Below are 19387 nucleotides of genomic sequence, written 5' to 3' on the forward strand. Positions count from 1 at the left end.
CAGAAATCATGCGTCAATCCAGATCAAAGGTCTTGGCTCAATATCAACTGTCAATTTCCCACCACAAAATGCTGCCTGCCCTACCCAATTCCTCCAGCATCTTGATTGTCATGTCAGATTCCCGCTCCCGAGTCTGAATAGCACCATGCTTTGCACTCAGTTTTACTTTCTATGCACTCCAGTACCTGGTTTCACCTATCAGCTATCAGTTTGTACTACTTCCCCTCTCCCCTCCTATCTACAACCTTATTCTGGCTTCTTCCTTTCCAGTCCTGATGAAAGGTCTCAGCCTGAAACATCAACTGTTTGTTCTTTTCCACAGATGCTGCCTGACTTGCTGTGTTCCTCCAGCATTTTGTGTGCATTGCACCAGTATCTCATTCTCTCAAACTGTCCCTTCACAACATTAATCATCTATCTTCAGAGCTGTCAGTATCAGCTGCCACATCCTTTGTTTCACTGAGGGTGTATACGTTAACAATTATCTGCACTGATATATAACACTGAAAATCATTTTCCAGTAATGAGCTGTTTTCCCGACACATTAACTAGACAAGGATTGCATACAGTACTACCACTCACATGATTGTAGGCATCATCTATCAGTTTGGAAATTGTGCTCAAGCACCTTCATCTGGGGCTTCAAAGTAAATTCATTATCAAAGGACATATATGTCACTATATACAACCCTGAGATTCATTTTCTAATGGGCATACTCAATAAATCTGAAACAATGAAAGACTGCCCAACTTGGGCGTTCAACCAATGTGCAAAAGACAACAAACTGTGCAAATACAAAAAGGGAAAAATAACAATACTAAATAAATAAGCTATAAATATCAAGAACGTGAAATGAAGAGTACTTGAAAGTAAGTCCATTGGTTGTAGGAATTTTAATTTTTCAATGATTGGGCAAATGAAGTTGAGTGAAATTTTGCTTAAGAGCCTGATGGTTGAGGGGTTAGTAGTTGTCCCTGAACCTGGTCGTATGAGCCCTGAAGTTTCTGTACCTTCTTCTTGATGGTAGCCACGAGAAGTGAGCATGCCCATGGTGGTGGGGGTCCCCAATGACTGATGCTGCTTTCCTGTGACAGTGTTTCATGTAGATATGCTCAATGGATGGAAGGGCTTAAGCCATGATCGACTGGATGGCATCCACTACTTTTTTGTAGGATTTTCAGTTCAAGGGCATTGATGTTTCCATACCGGGCTATGATGTAGCCAGTCAATCCATGACACATCTGCAGAAGTTTGTCAAAGTTTTAGATGTTATGCCAAGTCCCTGCAAACTGCTCAGCAAGTAGAGACATGACCGTTCTTTCTTCATTATTGGACTCATGTGCTAGGCCCAGGTCCTCTGAAATAATAACACCAAGTAACTTAAAGTTGCTGACCCTCTCAGCTCTGATCGTCCAATGAGGACTGGCTCATGTACCTATGGTTTTCTTCTTCTGAAGTCAATAATCAGCTCCTTGCTCTTGCTGAAATTGAGTAACAAGTTGTTTCCCAAAGCAGTAAAGAGCAATGAATGGATCCAATACCCTGGGACACCACCAGTAACAGATCTCCAGATGGACCCAAATCCGTCCAGAATTTTGCCTTCAGCTTTCCAGCCCAAATTTAATCATTAGAGACACAAAAGACTGCAAATGCTGGAATCTGGAACAATGAGCTGGAGGAACTCAGTAGGCTGTGCAGCATCGATGGCACGCGAGGAATCATTGACATTTGTATCATGTATCAAATGTCAAACATTTCATTTCCATCTTCACCCCCAACAGATGTTTCCCAACTCACAAGTTCCTCCACCTCGACAATGAGAGGGTTCAAGCCAATGATCAATATATATTTATAAATAAAAGTTTCTGCTCAGCCTGGGCCTGAAACATTAACTGATTTCCGTCATTTTATTACTTAAAGCTTTCAGAAACTGTAGTTTCTGACTTATTCTGCTACAGTGATTTGCTTGGTTCTGCCCAATTGGTCTGATTTTTTAAAACATTTTGTTCCAGTGGACTGCTGGAAATGACTAGAAATCAATTCTCATCCATTAAGTGTTGCCCCTGACATTTGTTTGGAGTGTCAGTGGGAAGACACTCAAAGCCATTATGGATTGCAGAAATGCACTGGTGTTCTGAACCAGGTAGAACAGCTGCTCATTCTTTCACGTTGCAGGTCTATCTGTTAAATCAGGAGTGAAACAAATCACCAGCAAACAGAGAATCCTCTGTAGTTTTCAGGGCAATGACAGAGTTCGCATCATTAAACAATGTGGCTTAACGTCAGTAGTTGGCAGAATCTTATGCATAGACTGACCTGCAAAAAACTCCATCACAACTACCATAGGTGATGACTCTCGCTAATTCTCATCCAGGATCCTATTCGCCACCTGTCAATGATTCAGTCCAAATGTTGTCCCACCCTCTCTGCTGTGCTGCTGACAATTAAGCTCCACATTTGCAATTTCACTTTGCATCGTAAGTGTTGAGAACATATCTTTTTTTTGCTTCCTTGCAATGTCGTCACAACCAAGTCTTCTTGCTCATTAACCCTCAAGACATACCACTTCAATTTTTTTTTCCCAGTTGAAGAAACATAAAAACAGAAATCTACAGCATATTACAGCCCCTTCAGCCCACAATATTGTGCCAACCATGTAAGGTCTGCTAGAAACTGCCTAGAATTTCCCTGCTGCATAGCCTTCTACTTTTCTATTTTCCATGTACCTATCTAAGAGTATCTTAAAAGACTGTATTGTATCCAAGAAATGCCACTTTGACCTCAGAACATCATGAAGGGTAAAACATTTTAACTCAAGGATTTCTGAGTTTGAATCTTCTGCACCTCCATGCTTTCCAGCTGTAAACAAGAGCAAGGTTTGGATGAGGAGTAAATTCTATTGCTGACACTTCATTGCTGGGCCAGCTGTGTGTCACTCACCCTACAAAGTCTCTTACTATCATCAGTATGGCGAAGCTGGTACAAAACCACAAACACCCACTGAATGCAACCCATTAAACGTCAATATTAGATGTTTACGATGAAAGGCTCAGATCTTCCCTGAAACTTGTACTTTCTGAGGGATGGGCCTGTGTCTCTCAAAGTTCACTGATCAACGTTCCTGAAGAGCGGCCACAACTCTCCCTTTTCACACTCCTACACATTGACCACAGTTCTTCCTTCCCCCAGGCCCTGAATAGAGAACACCCTGCAGTTGGTAATTACCACCTTCTTGCCTCAACCCTCCATTGGCCACCCTCCCTAACTCCACCTTCTGGTCAGTGACCATAATCGTGACAACTAAGTGGTCTGCTTTGTCCTGGATGAAGCTAAGATCCTTGACAGTTATTGGAGTTGTATTCATCCAAGCAAGTGAAAGCTGCTTCACTATGCTGCTGATTTGTGCCTTGCAGAGAATGGAAAGATTTTGGGGGTTCAGTACATCAGTTATCACATATTCAACCTTTGAGTAATACTCATGGAACACAGGAATACTCATGTCAATCAAGCACACATCGGCACTAATCCTTCAATAATCCCATCTTGTTTTAATCCCTCTGCATTCCCATCAGATCATCCCCGATTTGACCACATACCAGGGGAAGATTACTGTAGCCAATGAACCTGCACACCTTTGGAAACTGGAGCACATGTGCTTACAGGTGAATGGCCTCCCCCATTCTAACTCCTTGTACTTGTCTAAACACCACCTGTCATTTCTCATCACCAAACTCCAGCTGATCTATATTTTGCAGTATCCTTTAACAAGCTTCCCTGATCTCCACAACTCCACCAATTGTCATGTCCTCAGTAAACTTGCTCATGAGACCACTCACATTTTCAAACAACATTAATATACATTACAAACCACAGAGGTCCCTGCACTTATCCTTACAGAACACTACTGGTTACAGGACTGTCACCTCATCCAGAGAAACACCCCTCTTCCATTACCCTCTCTCTTTGAAAAGCCAAGGCAATTTTTCATCCAATTTACCAACTCACCTTGATATCATATGATTTCAGTTTTTGCCCCAATCTGTCATGAGGTACGATGTCAAGTGTTTTACAAAAGTTCCCCATAGGCAACATCCATTGCTTTACCCTCATTTGCATTCATTATTATTCCTCAAAATATTAAAATCTGAGTCAGAACCTCCATGCACAAATCATACTCACTACCCATAAAGTCCATGCTTTAATGCGAGTGGAGGAAAATTTAGTGCCCTAGAGTCATAGAAAAGTACATTTCATAAGGAGGCCTTTCAGCCTATCTAGTCTGTGCCAAAACCATTTAAACTGCCTACTTACATCTACCTGCACTGGGACCATAGCCTTCCATAACCCTGCCATTCATGTACCTATCCAAATCTCCTGTAAATGTTAAAATTGAGCTCATATGGACCACTTGTGCTGGCTGATCATTCCACACGCTCACGATCTTCTGATTGAAGAAGTTACCCCTCATATTCCCTTTAAACTTTTCACCTTTCACCCTGAATCTATTTGTTATCCCACCCAACCTCAGTGGAAAAAGCCTGCTTGCATTTACTCAGTCTATATCCCTCATAATTCTGCATGACACTATCAAATCTCCCCTCAATCTTACATGTTTCAAGAAATAAAGTTCTAACCTTTTGCAGCATTCCTTATAACTCAGGTCCTCCAGTCCCGGCAACATCCTTGTAAACTTTCTCTGAACTCCTTCAAGCTTATCTACATCTTTCCTGTAGGTAGGCGACCGAAACTGAAAACAGTATGCCAAATTAGGCCTCACCAATGTTTTATACAACTTCAATACTGCATCCCATCTCCCGTACTCAGTTCTTTGATTCATGAAGGCCAATGTGTCAAAAGCTTTCTTTGCGACTCTATCTGGCTGGGACTCCACTTTCAGTGAATTATGGACCTGTATTCCCAGATCCCTTTGTTCTACCACACTCCTCAATGCCCTACCAGTCACTGTGTAAGACCTACCCTGGTTGGTCCTACCGAAGTGCAACACCTCACACTTGTCAGCATTAAATTCCAGCTGCCATTTTTCCACGGATATCAGAGAAAGGTATTTTACACAGACCTTGAGAAATGTCTGGAATGCACGGCCAGGGGTGGTAGAAGGGACATTTAAGAGACTCAATCACATGGATGAAAGAAAAATGGAGGGTTATGTACTATGTAGGAGGGGAGGGTTAGATTGATCATGGAGTAGGTTAAAAGGTCAGCATGACATCATGGACTAAACAACCTGTACTGTGCGTTAGTGTTCTACGTTCTATGTTTTTCCAAGGTAAGTAAACATAATCCTTCAGAATTTTCATCAGTAATTTCCCTACCACTGTAAGTGCAGTCATCCGTAAACATTCCCACTTCTGAACCTACGACTATAAGGCTGTGAACTGGCATAGATAACTTCAGTCACAACAACTCTGAACTGATTTGACAACCTACAGACTCACTTTCAATGACTCTTTGCAGCTCAGGTTCTCAGTTTTTGTTTTTATTTGCTCAGTTTGTCTTCTTTTGCGCATTGATCGTTGAATGAGAGTTTACCCTTTGGCTTAATTGTATGGGTTGAATGAGGGATCTGCTGCGCCAAGGGGTTAAAAATTGTGGTGTACGGTTTTCTGTTCCTTACGGTGTCTCATGGAAGCCCGGCTCTCTGATCTGTTCGGAGTCTACTGCACTAAGCATATTGTTTTACAACACGAGATAGAGGCCATCCTCAACATGAAGGCAAAATTCAGCAGAACTAATGACTAATCCTGCCATGGAGAAATGCATCAAGTAGATTGGGTGAGGTTGAAGCCATGAAGATTCATCCCTTTTATTGATGTTTTCCACTGCCTGTTGTAGATCCAGTCTGACACAGTGTCCTTCAGAATGCAGCCAACTGGTTACGGAGGTGCTACTGAGACATTTATAACATAGCATGACAATAATAATATTACAAGCAAAACATAAAGAGGCAGTGAACGGGGGCAGGCGGTGAATTCGCTTTTGCACTGCACACTGCCTGTTTGTTTTGCTCTACATTCTTCAACAGAAAGAAACTCGGCAGAGTTTTCAATCAATCACCAAATCAATAAAGTATTGCAATGCCTGTGAAAGAAACAAGATGAGTGGAAACAGCTCAGTGATCGAAACTTACATTATTCTGCACTTTTTCATTCTGCTCTCCATTTGAGTCTACAGAAAATACCATGACTGTAAAGAAACAAAATGAAAGGATGAGGGTCCCTGTAAACTGCACACAATACCCCAAGTGTGGTCTCATGAGTGTTTTATAGAGCCTCAACATCACATCCCTGCTCTTATATTCTATAACTCTAGAAATGAATGCCAACATTGCATTCGCCTTCTTCACCACTGACTCAACTTGAAGATTAACCTTTAGCGTATCCTGCACAAGGACTCCCAAGTCCCTTTTGCATCTCTGTATTTTGAAATCTCTCTCCATCTAAATAATAGTCTGCCCATTTATTTCTTCCACCAAAGTGCATGACCATACATTTTCCAACATTGTATTTCATTTGCCACTTCTTTGCCCATTCCCTAAACTATCTATGTCTCTCTGCAGGCTCTGTTTCCTCAACACTACCTACTCTTCCATTTATCTTTGTATCCTCAGCATATTTAGCCCCAAATCCATTAATCCCATAGTCCAAATCATTGACATACATCATAAAAAGCAGCGGCCCAAACACCGACCCCTGTGAAAATCCACTGGTAGCCAGCCAGAATAGGATCCCTTTATTCCCACTCTGTTTTCTGCCGATCAGCCAATGCTCCACCATTGCTAGTAACTCCCCTGTAATTCCATAGGCTCTTAGCTTGCTCAGCAGCCTCATGTACGGCACCTTGTCAAAGGACTTCTGAAAATCCAGGTATACTACATCTACTGATGTCCTCGAAAAATTGCAGTAGGCTAGTCAGGAGTCAGAGTACTACAGCAGAGAAACAGGCTTTTCAGCCCACCTAGTCTGCGATGATTTGTTTTACTACTAGTCCCATCAAACTGCCCTCTATACCCCTCCCATCCTGTACTTAAACAAACTCCTCTTAAATGTTACAATTGAACTTGCATCAGTCACATCTGCAGGTAGCCTGTTCCATACTCTCAGCCCGAAATATTGACTCTTCTTAGATGCTGCCTGGCTGTGTTTCTCCAGAATTTTGTCCCTCTTCCTTTAGATTTCCAGCATCCGTAGATTTTTTAAAAGTTTAAAATAAAAATATGGACAGATTTCCCACAAAATAATGGGACTCAAATTACCTATGTGCTAAAATATAGTCAATGTTTGCAATCAAATAATGATAACTTGGGTCTTGTTCGTAATATGATGTATGTTTTCGTGCTGATGTTGGTACGTGTTTCCTTGGGCGGTGATCATTCCTGTGAACTGTTTACTTCCACTAATTATTTTGATGTTCTCTCCTTTGCTCCTCGCTTCCCCTCACATCAACTCTGAGGTCAGCGGACAAACCAGGAGCCAAAAAGCCTGACCATATGCTTCATTAACACTGTCAACAAGTCCCAGTCCAATCAAAGCCCTGGGTGAGGCGCCCATGCTCAGAGAGCTAAATAGTTTCTGTCGTCAGGAACCTGTTGCAGAGAAAAGTTTGTAATAGGGCTGATCTTTTATTTGGACAATACTGTGCTGCAACACCATAATAATATAAACTCTTTGTGTGTAGCCGTTTGAGCAAAAGGACAATCCATACAGCCCAGTGAGGGTCAATCCATGATCACAGTATAAGCTGTCTTGTTGGCCTGTCATTCAGTGTCTGAGCACTAACACTGGGGTAAATGTGAGCACAGGGCTGTGAGCACGCCAGGTGTTTACTGTACTTCTGACTGCTTTGGCACAAGGAAACTTGAATAGAACAACATATTCTGATTTAACTTCCTCAGCGACCGCACTGGGGCTTTGCAGCACCTTGTTTGCCTGTCGCAGAGTGAACGTTTCAGTTCCTGCATGATGGATTACTCAGTAATCCTCGCCAGCTGTTTATCTGCACGTTTTCAGTTCTATATATCACCAAACTGTGATGATGTGTTCTTCATATCCCACACAAATTTGGCAAGCAGATAAAGACACCGTCAGTTCATGAGCAGCCCACAAAGCCATGCTAGCCATGGCCAACGTGAACCCACTGCCCCCAGTGCATCCGTGAGCTGGTACTCCCACACACGGCACAGTGGAGCACCTCAACGGTCAGTGTTGCTCAGAAATACTCAACTGTGTGAAATCGTCAGTGTGCGTTTACAGATCAGGTTGACCAAACTGTGCCATGTTTGCTCCAAGTTTAACCCATGGACAATGAATAAGTTAAGGATATCATTGCTGGAATGATGCCTGGAAAATCTTGGCAGGGCTGAGAATTGTGCAGTGCACCACAAGCCAATTCTGTGCAGCTGCTGCTGTTACTGAATGTCCTTACATCAGCTCCTTGGGCATGATGATGCTGCTTCAGGTCCGTGCCCTCCTCTCCAACGTCACCCTTGACGTTGCCTGCCGGAAGGTGACCAAAGACGTGTCGGGTCGATGATGCCAAGAAGTAGTCTCAACAACAATAACACTTTAGAACTAGTCACTTGTCACTGGCTCCTGTAGCTTCCTGTGCTGAGCTCCGTTTGTACCAAGGAATCGATCTGTCAGAGTGGGAGAAAGGATGTTGAAACCACAAAAAGGGGCTTGGCATCAAATTAGTGATGAGGACTGAAAGTTAAATTTAAGATGCTACGGTATTTTGGATTTAAGTTTTTAGATTTAGTTTAGCTTTGTTTGTCACATGTACATTGATAAATACAGAGGAATTTCATATTATTTATTTATTTTATTTAGAAATACTGTATGGAACAGGCACTTCCAGCCCAACAAGACGTACCACCCAGCAACTAATCTATTTATCCCTAGCTTAATCAAGGATCATTTGAAATGACCAATTAACCTATTAACCAGTATGTCCTGAGAATGTGGGATGAAACCAGAGCACCCAGAGAAAACTCATATGCTCATGGGAGGAACATACAAACTTCTTGCAGATGGCATCAGAATTGAATTCTGAACCGCAATGCCCTGAGCTATGATAGCATCTACACTACAGTGAAATGTGTCATTGGCATCAAATCAAATCGGCAAGCATTGTGCTGGGCAGCATGCGAGTTTCATCATACTTCCGGCTGCAACATAGCAGGCCTACAACTCACTTAGCTGAACTATCCACCTTTTTAAAAAAAAAATGTGGGAGGAAACTGGAGCACCTGGATGAAACCCATGAGGTCGCAGGGAGAAAGTACAAAATCCTTGCAGACAGCAGTAGGAATTGAACCTGATCTTGCAGCTGACACGGTGAAGAGTTGCGCTAACCGCTACACTACTGTCTCGATGATGCAGGGAAGGATTAATTTAACAGGAACTTAAAAAAATATATATATAAGTCTTGACAGTGAGAACACAAGGACAATAGAACATAAAAACATATGGAATTAAAACAGGAGACCTTAACTTCATGCCTGTTCACCATGAGGTACAATCACTATTGATCTTTTACCTCAGATTCTAATTCCTACCCATCCTCATCCCTCAATCCCATCCATATTTTCATTGTACATCACCATGGGTCATTAGGAAGTGAGAAGAGCTTTGGATGCATCACTTCCTGTGCCATCCTCACAGCTTACCTCATGGCAAGATATCAGAGACCATTCTATGTGCAGACCACCATTGAAATGGAGGAAATACAGAGAGATGGGAAGGGAACCAAACAAAGTTATTCATTCTGATGTGTCGGGTTAGAAGCATCATCTTGTCTTCCAAAAGGCAACATTTTCTGGTTACTGATCCACACCAAACTGACTAATAGTCCACTAATTGAACTCTGTTTATTAATACTATCAATGGAAATGTTCCGTGGGACTTGGTCTTGCTCAGACTACCCTGTTAAGAGCAGTATTTGGGTAATAGTTGAGAATAAAATCAGTCCAAATATTGATTCCACATATGGTCAACCACCTGGTTTCAGTCGGTCCTTGGCGTTCATGTTGTATGGGAGTATTCTGGAGTTATGTGAATATAGCAGATATTAACTCAAGCAAGAACCAGTCTTCCGTTCATATTGTAAATTACAACCAGTGAACTGAAGTTAAAAGCTTCACTTTTACTTGTGGCTGCTCCACAGACTAAGGGATTGCATATGCCGCGGCCAAACATGAAAACAATGAGCCTGCAGCAATTCAGACAACTATAGCTAAAGTAGTTTGTACCCTTGTAAATAAATTCAGGGGAAACTTGTAATCAGAAAAGATACTTGAACATTCAGAGATGTCTTCCACTGTAGATATGCATATACAATTTAAGGGAAGCATTGTCAACTCAAATAATTGAAAGTAAACAACATCATTGTAACCACTGAAAATTGTATAGAATCAGCTCCTGTTACCTTGATCTAAAGTTAACAAAAATGTGATGTACCTTTGGGTTTGAGAACCTCTACTGAGAGGTCCCCAAGAATAATGGCTGCTTGTTGTGCTGAATAAAGATTCTGTATCGCCAATTTTAGTGTCTCTCTGGTGACATTGTTCACAGTCAAAACAATGTGAAGAATGGACAAATCGTTCAAATATAAGCCCTGGGATGAATGGCAGGAACTGGGGGGAAAGAATCAGGGAGAACAGAAACTGCTTAATGTAGAAAGCTGTTGCAGGAAGGACTTGAATTTGGCAGCTGACCTGAATAAATCATGGAAGGTAACGTGCCAGTGAATTCAGTCAAGCTACAGGGGTAATGATAAATACAGTAACATTGCCCCCTAGACTTGGGAGTGCCAAATCCTACCTGAACATATTCCAGCAAGTTACATTTTATAATATCCCACTAATTTAAGCAACCCCTTCACAAAGATGATAGAAACTTTAAAGAAAAATGTCCATAGAAAATGAAACACTGTTCTGATCAATAATGTTGCTAGCAGTAGAATCCCAGAGATTAACCTTTGTTTATTGGAAAGTGCAGGAAAATCCTGAAATTAACAACCCTGTTCTAATTGAAAGAAACATAGAGGTAAATTCCTTTGAATTAAGAGCAGCTTTGTTCAGATTCATGATGACAATTTCCTCTCTTTGATTAGTTTATTATTTCAAACTCTAAGGAATAAAACCTGATTTCACTCTTTTCCCACCAAATCTAAACATGATGACGATTCGAGGAGGCGGCTTTGCCAATATTATAGCCCCCCTTTCATCTGGTTCCTGTGCCCACGACTTTCAAGCTAGGTAAATATGAGTCAGTGTTTGAATGTGGTGGTGGTGCAAGATATAAAGACCAAAGGCAGCGAAGTGAAAGCAGATCGAGAGTGAGAGAGAAAAACAGCTTCTTCGCTCTGAGAAACTAGCCGGTCCATCCCACACGAGGCAGAATGAAATCCTTCCTGCTCACCATCATTGCCGTGCAGATCCTCCACTGCTTAGGTAGGTACCAGGGGAGAGTGGGACCTCAAAGAACACTGAGTTATTGGTAATGAGCTCCAGTCAGTGATATTTCATGCATGGGTAAAGGGAGTATTTTGTAAAATATGCTTTCTCTCTCTTCAGGAGTGCCTGTCCCTGAGGATGCTCTGAGAGCCTCAGTTCTGAAGCTGAATGAAATCACTAAGGTTACCAATCTGTGTGGTATCACTGGAAGAAGAGTAGCAAATGTAAGTGTGTCCTTGTTTCAAGTGTGTTTCACAGACTGAGTATTATTATTAGAGGAGGAATATTTTAGAAGAATATTATTGAGCACAGTTAGACACTTTATTACATATGAAAAGAATATTAAGCATACTCAACTTTTCATGAAATTCAGTTCAAGAATTTAAATTCTAAATCTGTATTTGATTTTGGAGACTGGAGCAACCTTTGGAATTGTGATTTGAAATTTCATCCAACTTTGGGATTTATTTTCTTCTGAACTATGTCTAAATCCTGATTTTCTGTCATTTAATGTTCATTAATTTCCTGTAGCAACTGAAGGCTCCAGAACATTGTTCATTTTGCACAATGAGGGGCAAAGAATTAAACTTACCCTCAGATGCGTTAAACCTTTGGTCCCTGTTACATTGTCATTCTGACTGTCAAATGAAAGCATCAGAATGGAATACAGACCTCTTCTGTTCTAAGCTGTATATGACCAGTTATGGTTGGCAGATGTAGTAACATACTCATGACTTGTTTATGTTAATAGACCTATCGCACAGGTAAACTGTCATACAGTGTGGATTTAACATTCTCTGTGAAAGAAACCATCTGCTCCAAGAATTCTGGACTGGAATTTGATGATCCCAGCTGCTATTTCCGTCCTAAAAATATCGCTGTAAGTCCTGAGTTATTCTGTGACATCAAAAGCTTCTTGTGAGTAGTAAGTTTTGCTGTAGTATTGAAACATGTGAGATCAATATCTCCTGGGTCATCTGGTACAAAGATCTCTAAATACCAATTTATATCAAGAGAAAGGACTTGAAATACTGAGATACACCATTGAAATGGCCTCACAACTCCAGGTTCAATCCTGACCTTGGGTGATGTCTGTGTGGACTTGTATGTTCTCCATGTGACTGCATGGGTTTTGTCTAACATCCAATGATGTGTTGGCTGGTAGGATAATTGCCTTTAGCGTAGGTGGCTGGTAAAAGTATTGTGGGAGTGGGGTGGAGATGATAGAGATGCGAGAGGAACGATGGTATTAATGCAGCTCAGTGCTTGATTGTCACTACAGATGCTGAAGGTCCTGTTCCCATGTTGTATGATTTCATGAGTACTATATTAAATTTGCAAAAAGACCATAAAAACTGAGATATGTCATAGAAACTGCCCTAAGTACTAAGCAACATCATAGGAAAATCTGCCAGTAGAAAGTGCTGAAAATTGAGCTAAATGACATTCTGCTTCAAAACAAAATTTTCAATCATGTAATACATCATGTTATTCTAACAGGAGGAAGGGTTTTGCAAAAGCCATGTTGAATACTTTGCCAATAAGGTGGCTGACATTGAAGTGGAGTGTGACGGTCTGAAGACAGTTGACAGTGAGAGTGACTCGACAGAATCAAGTGAAGCCACTATTGAGGTAACTTCACCTTTACACTATTCAAGGCAATGAGAGTTTATTTCATTGGATATTTCTTTGGATTCCTGGCTAAAGATGTGAACTTACTCTTTTCGTACAGGAAATATCTGAGTCAAGAGAGACATCATTTGAAGAAACATCAGATGTGAGTATTAACTGCTGACTTGATAAACTATTTTCACATTAATCTCAATTATCCAGAAAGTATAAAATGTCACTATTAGTTTTGCCATAATTGACTCTTGAGAGACCAGCTTATTTCTGTTCAAGGTATTAGGAGAAGGGATTCATGTGCTTTTTTCCAATGGGAAATTTCTAACATTTTCAAAGGATTTTAGAATTCCCCCAATCCTGGGGTAGCTTTTCTCCATGAAGTCAAAGCAAACTGAAAGTGTAAAGAATGAGATTTGTGTGATGCCATTATTTGCAGAACATAAGCTGCTAGGGATCTCTAATAGTTGGTCCTTACTGAATAGGAAAGTTTAAAACAATAAATACCAGTTGATGATCATATCATTCATCAACATCTTTTATCCATTGATAGCAGAATATCAAAGATCTTTTCACTCTGACTGAGCTATTGAATCTGAGAAGTAAAATGTCGCTGGTTATCAATTCTATCTCTATAACATTGTTTGTCACTTTTTAAAAGTTTGTTATTTATCAAATGCAGTGTATAATCCTAAATTGAAAGTATTGACATTGTAATACAGTGGATTCCGGTTAACTGGGCCATCGTTAAATCAGGGCAGCCGCTTATTTGGGACAACTCATAAAGAACAAAAATTAATCAAGAAAATATCTGGGATTCCGTTCATTTATTTGGGACACTATGCAACTTAATTAGGGCAGAAAACTGTTGCCAAACCATTTCTAATTAGCAGCTGTTGTGTGCACTTGCGTGGTCATCAGACGTTACACTATGATTCAAGTAAACAGTTTTTAAATAGCATCAGTTGCTAGTGTTCGTCTTCAAAAAGCAGTAAGTTTTGTCACTGATAGTTGGCAAGAAATAAGCAGTAAGACAATTCAGAACTGTTTTGTTCACTGAGGTTTCAAGCAGTCATGCTTGAAGATGCTAGGAATGGCCAGGAGTAAAAATGAAAAGATTTTATGACTTCAACAAGTTAGGAACTATGAAGAACTTGAAGGTATTGACAATTGTCTTAAATGTTACAATTAAAATGAAGATTTAGAAGTTGCAATCATTGACAGCACTGTATGAAAGCAGTTCATTGTCCACTCTAGGTTTTTGCGCTGATTTTGTTCTTTTACAGTCAAAAGAATGTGACACAGATTAATTCCTTCATTGATAAGTATTAGGAGCTAATACAGAGTTTTATTGTACGGTAGTAGTATTGGTAGCATTCTAGTTCATTCTCTATTCATTTAAATATATAATTTGTTACTCAGTTTGTCTTTGTTATACCATTTTAACTATTTCCATGAAACTTCTGCTAATTGGGGCAGCCGCTTAATTGAGCCAAACAGGACTGTTCCTGATGTGTCCCAATTAACCAGAATCCACTGTATCATCGTTTTTAGATTTTTTTTTATAAATGAGAAGCATATACATAGTTTATCAATTAATTCTTCATTAAACATATGAATAATATCTTAATGCAGGTGGAAAGCAAATCAGTCGAGTCTTCACTGGAAGAGCCATCAAATGTAAGTTTAAGCTAATGATTCTTAAATATAATATGTCATCAAGATAGAAACTGAGGATTTTAGTTATTGGTTGAAATCTGCAGGAACAGTAAGAGAGAGAGAGAGAGAGAGAGAGAGAGAGAGAGAGAGAGAGAGGCTCTATCCAGCCACTAGCAGCATCAAGGCAGTAAATGCTAATGCCTTCCTAACAGCAGCCACACATTGAATCTCCCCTTTCAATGTACACTATTCAATAGTTCTGAGGGAAGTCAACCCAGCTAGGGGAAATCTCACCCCCATCATTGATCTTGCAGTTCTACAATTCCAGGGTTGTGTTGACACATTGCTACTGTGGAACATGAGATACCTGGTGGAGTCTTCCCCTCTCCAAACTTCAGTCGAGATTGATCAAATTAGAACTTTTTACCCCCAATTGCATGAGGGAATGAGGAGAGGTTTGATATAGGTATACAAAAATCATGAGGGACATTGATAGGGGAAATTCAAACAAGCTTTTTCCACTAAAATTGTGTGATATGAGAACTGGAGATCATGGGTTAAGTGTGAAAGGTGAAATCTTTAGGGGGAACAAGCAGGGGAACTTCTTCACTCAGAGGATGGTGAGAGTGAGGAGCAAGCTCCCAGCAGAAGTGATGGATGTGAGTTTGATTTCAACATTTAAGAGACATTTCCTAAGTACATGGTTATGGTCCGATTGCAGGTCAATGGGACGAGGTAGATTAATAGTTCAGCACAGACTAGATGGGCCAAAAGGCCTGTTTCTGTGCTGTAGTGTTCTATGACTTCTAAACTCTCATTAATAACCTAATAGTTAAATCTTATACTGCTGGGAAATAGTTTTTAAGATAGCACTTTTGTCTTCTGTGCTGAAATGTAAATATTAATATTTCTTTACAGGACCAAACAGAGTCAGAGGACACATCCCTGGAAGAGACAGCAGATGTGAGTATTAGTTGAAACTTCACAAGATGATTTTTCTGTTGATCCTGAATACTGAGCCATTGAATACAACTGAGAATATACCATGACTAATATTTCTATATTCATAACATTTTGACATTTTAAAATATTTTTATATATAAATGAAAAACAGGTATCAATACACTTTTTGCTAAACTTGTGAATAATATTTTAATATAGGCACAAAGTGAATCAGAAGAAACATCACTGGAATCTTTAAAAGTAAGTTTAATCTGGGAAATTTTATTTTCTGATTCTTAACTACAAAAAAATGTGAAACAGATTAAGTTCTCAGAGTAGTCAGAGGCATTTACTTAGTCAATAGAAAAGGAGATACAGAGCTCATTTGCTGTTGGGTGTTCACTAGCCACATGAGTTTGTTCTTCACTGAATCTGCGGTGACATAAGATCATCGAGAACACACTCCCCTGACAACGCGTACAACTGATAGCTTTCTGACAGAAGCCTCATTTATGTTCTTCTCATCTAAGGAACAAGTTCTGTGGAAGTTCAACACAGCAAAGACCAGTTGAAGGGAGTGGTTGTCTCAGTTAGATTATCTCGTGACCCTATCCCTCTCTGCATGAAGGATGTGCTGACTATTGCCACAATGCAGAATAATAGGTACTCGGTGAAGAATTCGCTAACCCAATGCTTAGCAAAGAGCTGAAATTCCAAAATATTCAGATTTAATAATAGCTCATTTGTAACTTGACATTTAATTAGTTGGTAACATTTTAACTCTTATGACTCTTTGCTCTCCTATGCCAAATTTTTAAATATTAATATTTTCACACAGGTCAAAACCAGATCAATAGAGACATCACTGGAGGAGACATCAGATGTGAGTATAAACTGGAGGACTTGTCAAATGATTTTCTTGGAGAACTTGATTTTGGGCAATAAAATGTGAAGCCCTGAATTTCAGTTTCAGGACAGACTGAGAGAGCAATTTCATTTAATTCAAAATTCCAGGGTGGGGTTTACAATGTTTGTAAAGGGATTGCTGAAATGACCCCAATATAGGATGAGTTGGTTCTCGAAGGATAAAGTGAGCTGAATACCAAATTGCAAGGAAAAAGTGTCAGAGACAGAGTTTGTTATACTCAAAACAAAGAAAAACACCAAGTACTCATCCTTCCTGGTGCAGAATAGCAGGGTTAATACAAGAGATACTAATGGATGGGATGTGTCCCTATCATTACATAACTATTGACCCTGGAGTCCTTATACCAGTTCTGTATTGATCATTGCAGTACATGATAGAACATGAGAGGTTTGGTGAGGACTTCTTTATCACAATACCGAATCACTGAATTACAGTTCTGATATGTCCACATCAAACTAATTTAAATTCAAAATCATTTGCTTAGAGTTAATTTATCATTTACCAGATGTTTTCATTAATCCTGTCCTGATGTTTTCATACAGATGAGAAGCAGATCAGAGGAGACATATCTCCAGGAATCTTCAAATGTAAGTTTAAGCTGAGAGTTTTATCTGCTTACTTTCTCGTATAGCTAGTTGTTGGGATGGTGCAGGCGTTTAGCTAGTAGAGCTGCTATCTAAACATTCCAGCGACCCAAATTCCACACAGACCCATGTTCTCCCTGCAATTATTTGGGTTTCCAGAAGGTGCTCCAGGTTTATTTCACACCCAAAGACATACAAGTTGGTGGGTTAATTGTGGGAGTGTGGATGAATGGCAAAATCCGTGGCAGCAAATCGGAATATGGGGAAGATAAGCACGGAGAAAACTGAGGCAGAGATTGCTTTGTAGGCTGACATAGACTCAGTAAGCTGAAACAGCCTCAACTTCAAGTTCAAGGGTATAAAAATGAGCTTTTTACAGCATCAGTACAGAATATTATAGCCTCTTTTTATGTCATAAGGGAACATGGAGATAATAAGGAAATTTGAACTGAGAAGTGTCAGAACAGAATCTGAAGTTTACACTTAAATGCAGTGATTCAGCTCTTATTGGATTCTCTACAACTATAATCAGAGGATTGTTGGGTGAAGCTGAGCTTTTGCTCCCTGAACTTTAGAGTAACCCAGATCAATTACCCTGATAGCACCAATGATCTGTGGATAGGTAAATCTAATGGATTCCTAAAAGCTGCCCATCTTATATTCTCCTCATGTAATTATAGGTTCCAGGGAAGTTCAGAACTACAGTGATTAATTGATGGAACATTCCTCCAATATTAGAATAGCCATTGACTCCTCCTATATTGACAATTTCTGCACAGCAGAAATTCAAACTTCATTAAGGATATTTTAACTCTAACATTGAGCAAATGAACTGTACCTCAGGAATATAAATTGTTCTCACTTCCTGATTTACAACCAGATATTATTTATGCTTTTTGTTTAGAAATAATTCTAAATATATATATATTATTTTCATTCAGGAGAAAAGCCAATCAACAGAATTATCACATGAAGAATATTCAAATGTAAGTATAACTGTGTCAGATAATTGCCTTGCTATCATTATCACAAATGCAAAAATTATTCTAAAATAACTATATTTCTTGTATATAAATTACTATTACTATAACAGATCTGTTAATTCCGTCCATCCTAGGAATACGAGGATTCAAGGTTCCAACACTAATCAGAAAGAAGCATCTGAAAGTTCAAGTTCTATGTGAAACACAAGGAAATCTGGTTCCAATTAAAGAAAATGTTGTCAATTTTTTTCATATATAAGAGCAAGGGGCCTGGGGCTCTTAACTGTACATAAAATGTACCTAGGGATATCTATACATTGTAAATGTTCTGTATATTGGTGTGTAATGTTGTATTGTGTACTATGGATCAAATTAAAATTATAAAGGATTTATTCACATGTTCTTTGAAACAAGTTTTTCATTCTACTAATTGTATTTGAATTAGGCTGTTGCACTCAGACAGGATTTGTCAGTCTACAGATAATTAGGATGAGCAGCATACTTAGCTGGTTAAAGACTGGTGTGGAGATGTGAGAGTGGTATTTCCATGGCCCAAACTAAAATTTAAAGTCTCCACGTTTCCTGATCCAAAATCCAGCATTAGCTCAGTGAACTCTTTTGTGAGCACAGAATCTTGCACCTTGAGTCAAAATGACCAGACAACATTTTTCTGTCTCTGTTTTTTTGGAAGTAAACCCTTTGTTTTGAAAATAGCTACTGTAAGGTTATTGGTATGAATGAGCTCTGACCTAAATATACAAAGTTAATGAGGATTATAGATAGAGGTATTTACCATTCCGCTGGTGAGCCTAGAACTTGAGATCATAGGATTAGTGTGCAAATTGTGATATTGAAAGGAAATCTGAGGGGAAGCTACTTCATCTGTGGAAATGGTGGACGCAGGTTCAATCTTAACATTTAAGATAAGTTTGGATAGGTATGTGGATGAGAGAGGTGTGGAGGGCTATGATAGCACGTGGGTGGGACGAGGCAGATAACCATGCCAGCATGGACTAGATGGGTCGAGGGGCTTATTCTGTGCTGTAGTGCTCTATGACTCTATGATACTAATCTGCTGAAAGCAGCAAGAAGGCTTTCAGGAGAATGGGATGATGTGAATGGGACAATGTCACATCCAGTCCAGTCAACACTATGAGGTCCTCCATTAAAATTTCAGGACGAGTGACTAAGTTA

The 19387-nt window shown here is 39.7% G+C and overlaps 1 protein-coding gene across 1 annotated transcript; it reads left to right on the forward strand.

Annotated features, from left to right (window-relative positions):
- The first annotated feature begins 11313 nt into the window (after positions 1-11313).
- On the forward strand, positions 11314-18591 carry LOC140728270 (uncharacterized). Its single transcript, XM_073046765.1, has 12 exons — positions 11314-11471; positions 11595-11698; positions 12226-12354; positions 12975-13106; positions 13207-13251; positions 14733-14777; positions 15675-15719; positions 15918-15959; positions 16537-16581; positions 17169-17213; positions 18152-18196; positions 18328-18591. Exons 1-12 carry the CDS (start codon positions 11420-11422, stop codon positions 18355-18357), a joined length of 759 nt encoding a protein of 252 aa, XP_072902866.1. The 5' UTR covers positions 11314-11419; the 3' UTR covers positions 18358-18591.
- The last annotated feature ends 796 nt before the right edge of the window (positions 18592-19387 follow it).

Source organism: Hemitrygon akajei, chromosome 5, assembly GCF_048418815.1.
Source record: "Hemitrygon akajei chromosome 5, sHemAka1.3, whole genome shotgun sequence".
Classification (NCBI taxonomy): domain Eukaryota; kingdom Metazoa; phylum Chordata; class Chondrichthyes; order Myliobatiformes; family Dasyatidae; genus Hemitrygon; species Hemitrygon akajei.

Bases quoted from the DNA above. Each gene is read 5' to 3' on its own strand.
- LOC140728270 (XM_073046765.1), top strand. From the start codon at position 11,420: ATGAAATCCTTCCTGCTCACCATCATTGCCGTGCAGATCCTCCACTGC. The intron at 11,699-12,225 runs GTAAGTGTGTCC...TTATGTTAATAG, and splicing joins CTGGAAGAAGAGTAGCAAAT to ACCTATCGCACAGGTAAACT. The intron at 15,960-16,536 runs GTAAGTTTAATC...ATTTTCACACAG, and splicing joins CATCACTGGAATCTTTAAAA to GTCAAAACCAGATCAATAGA.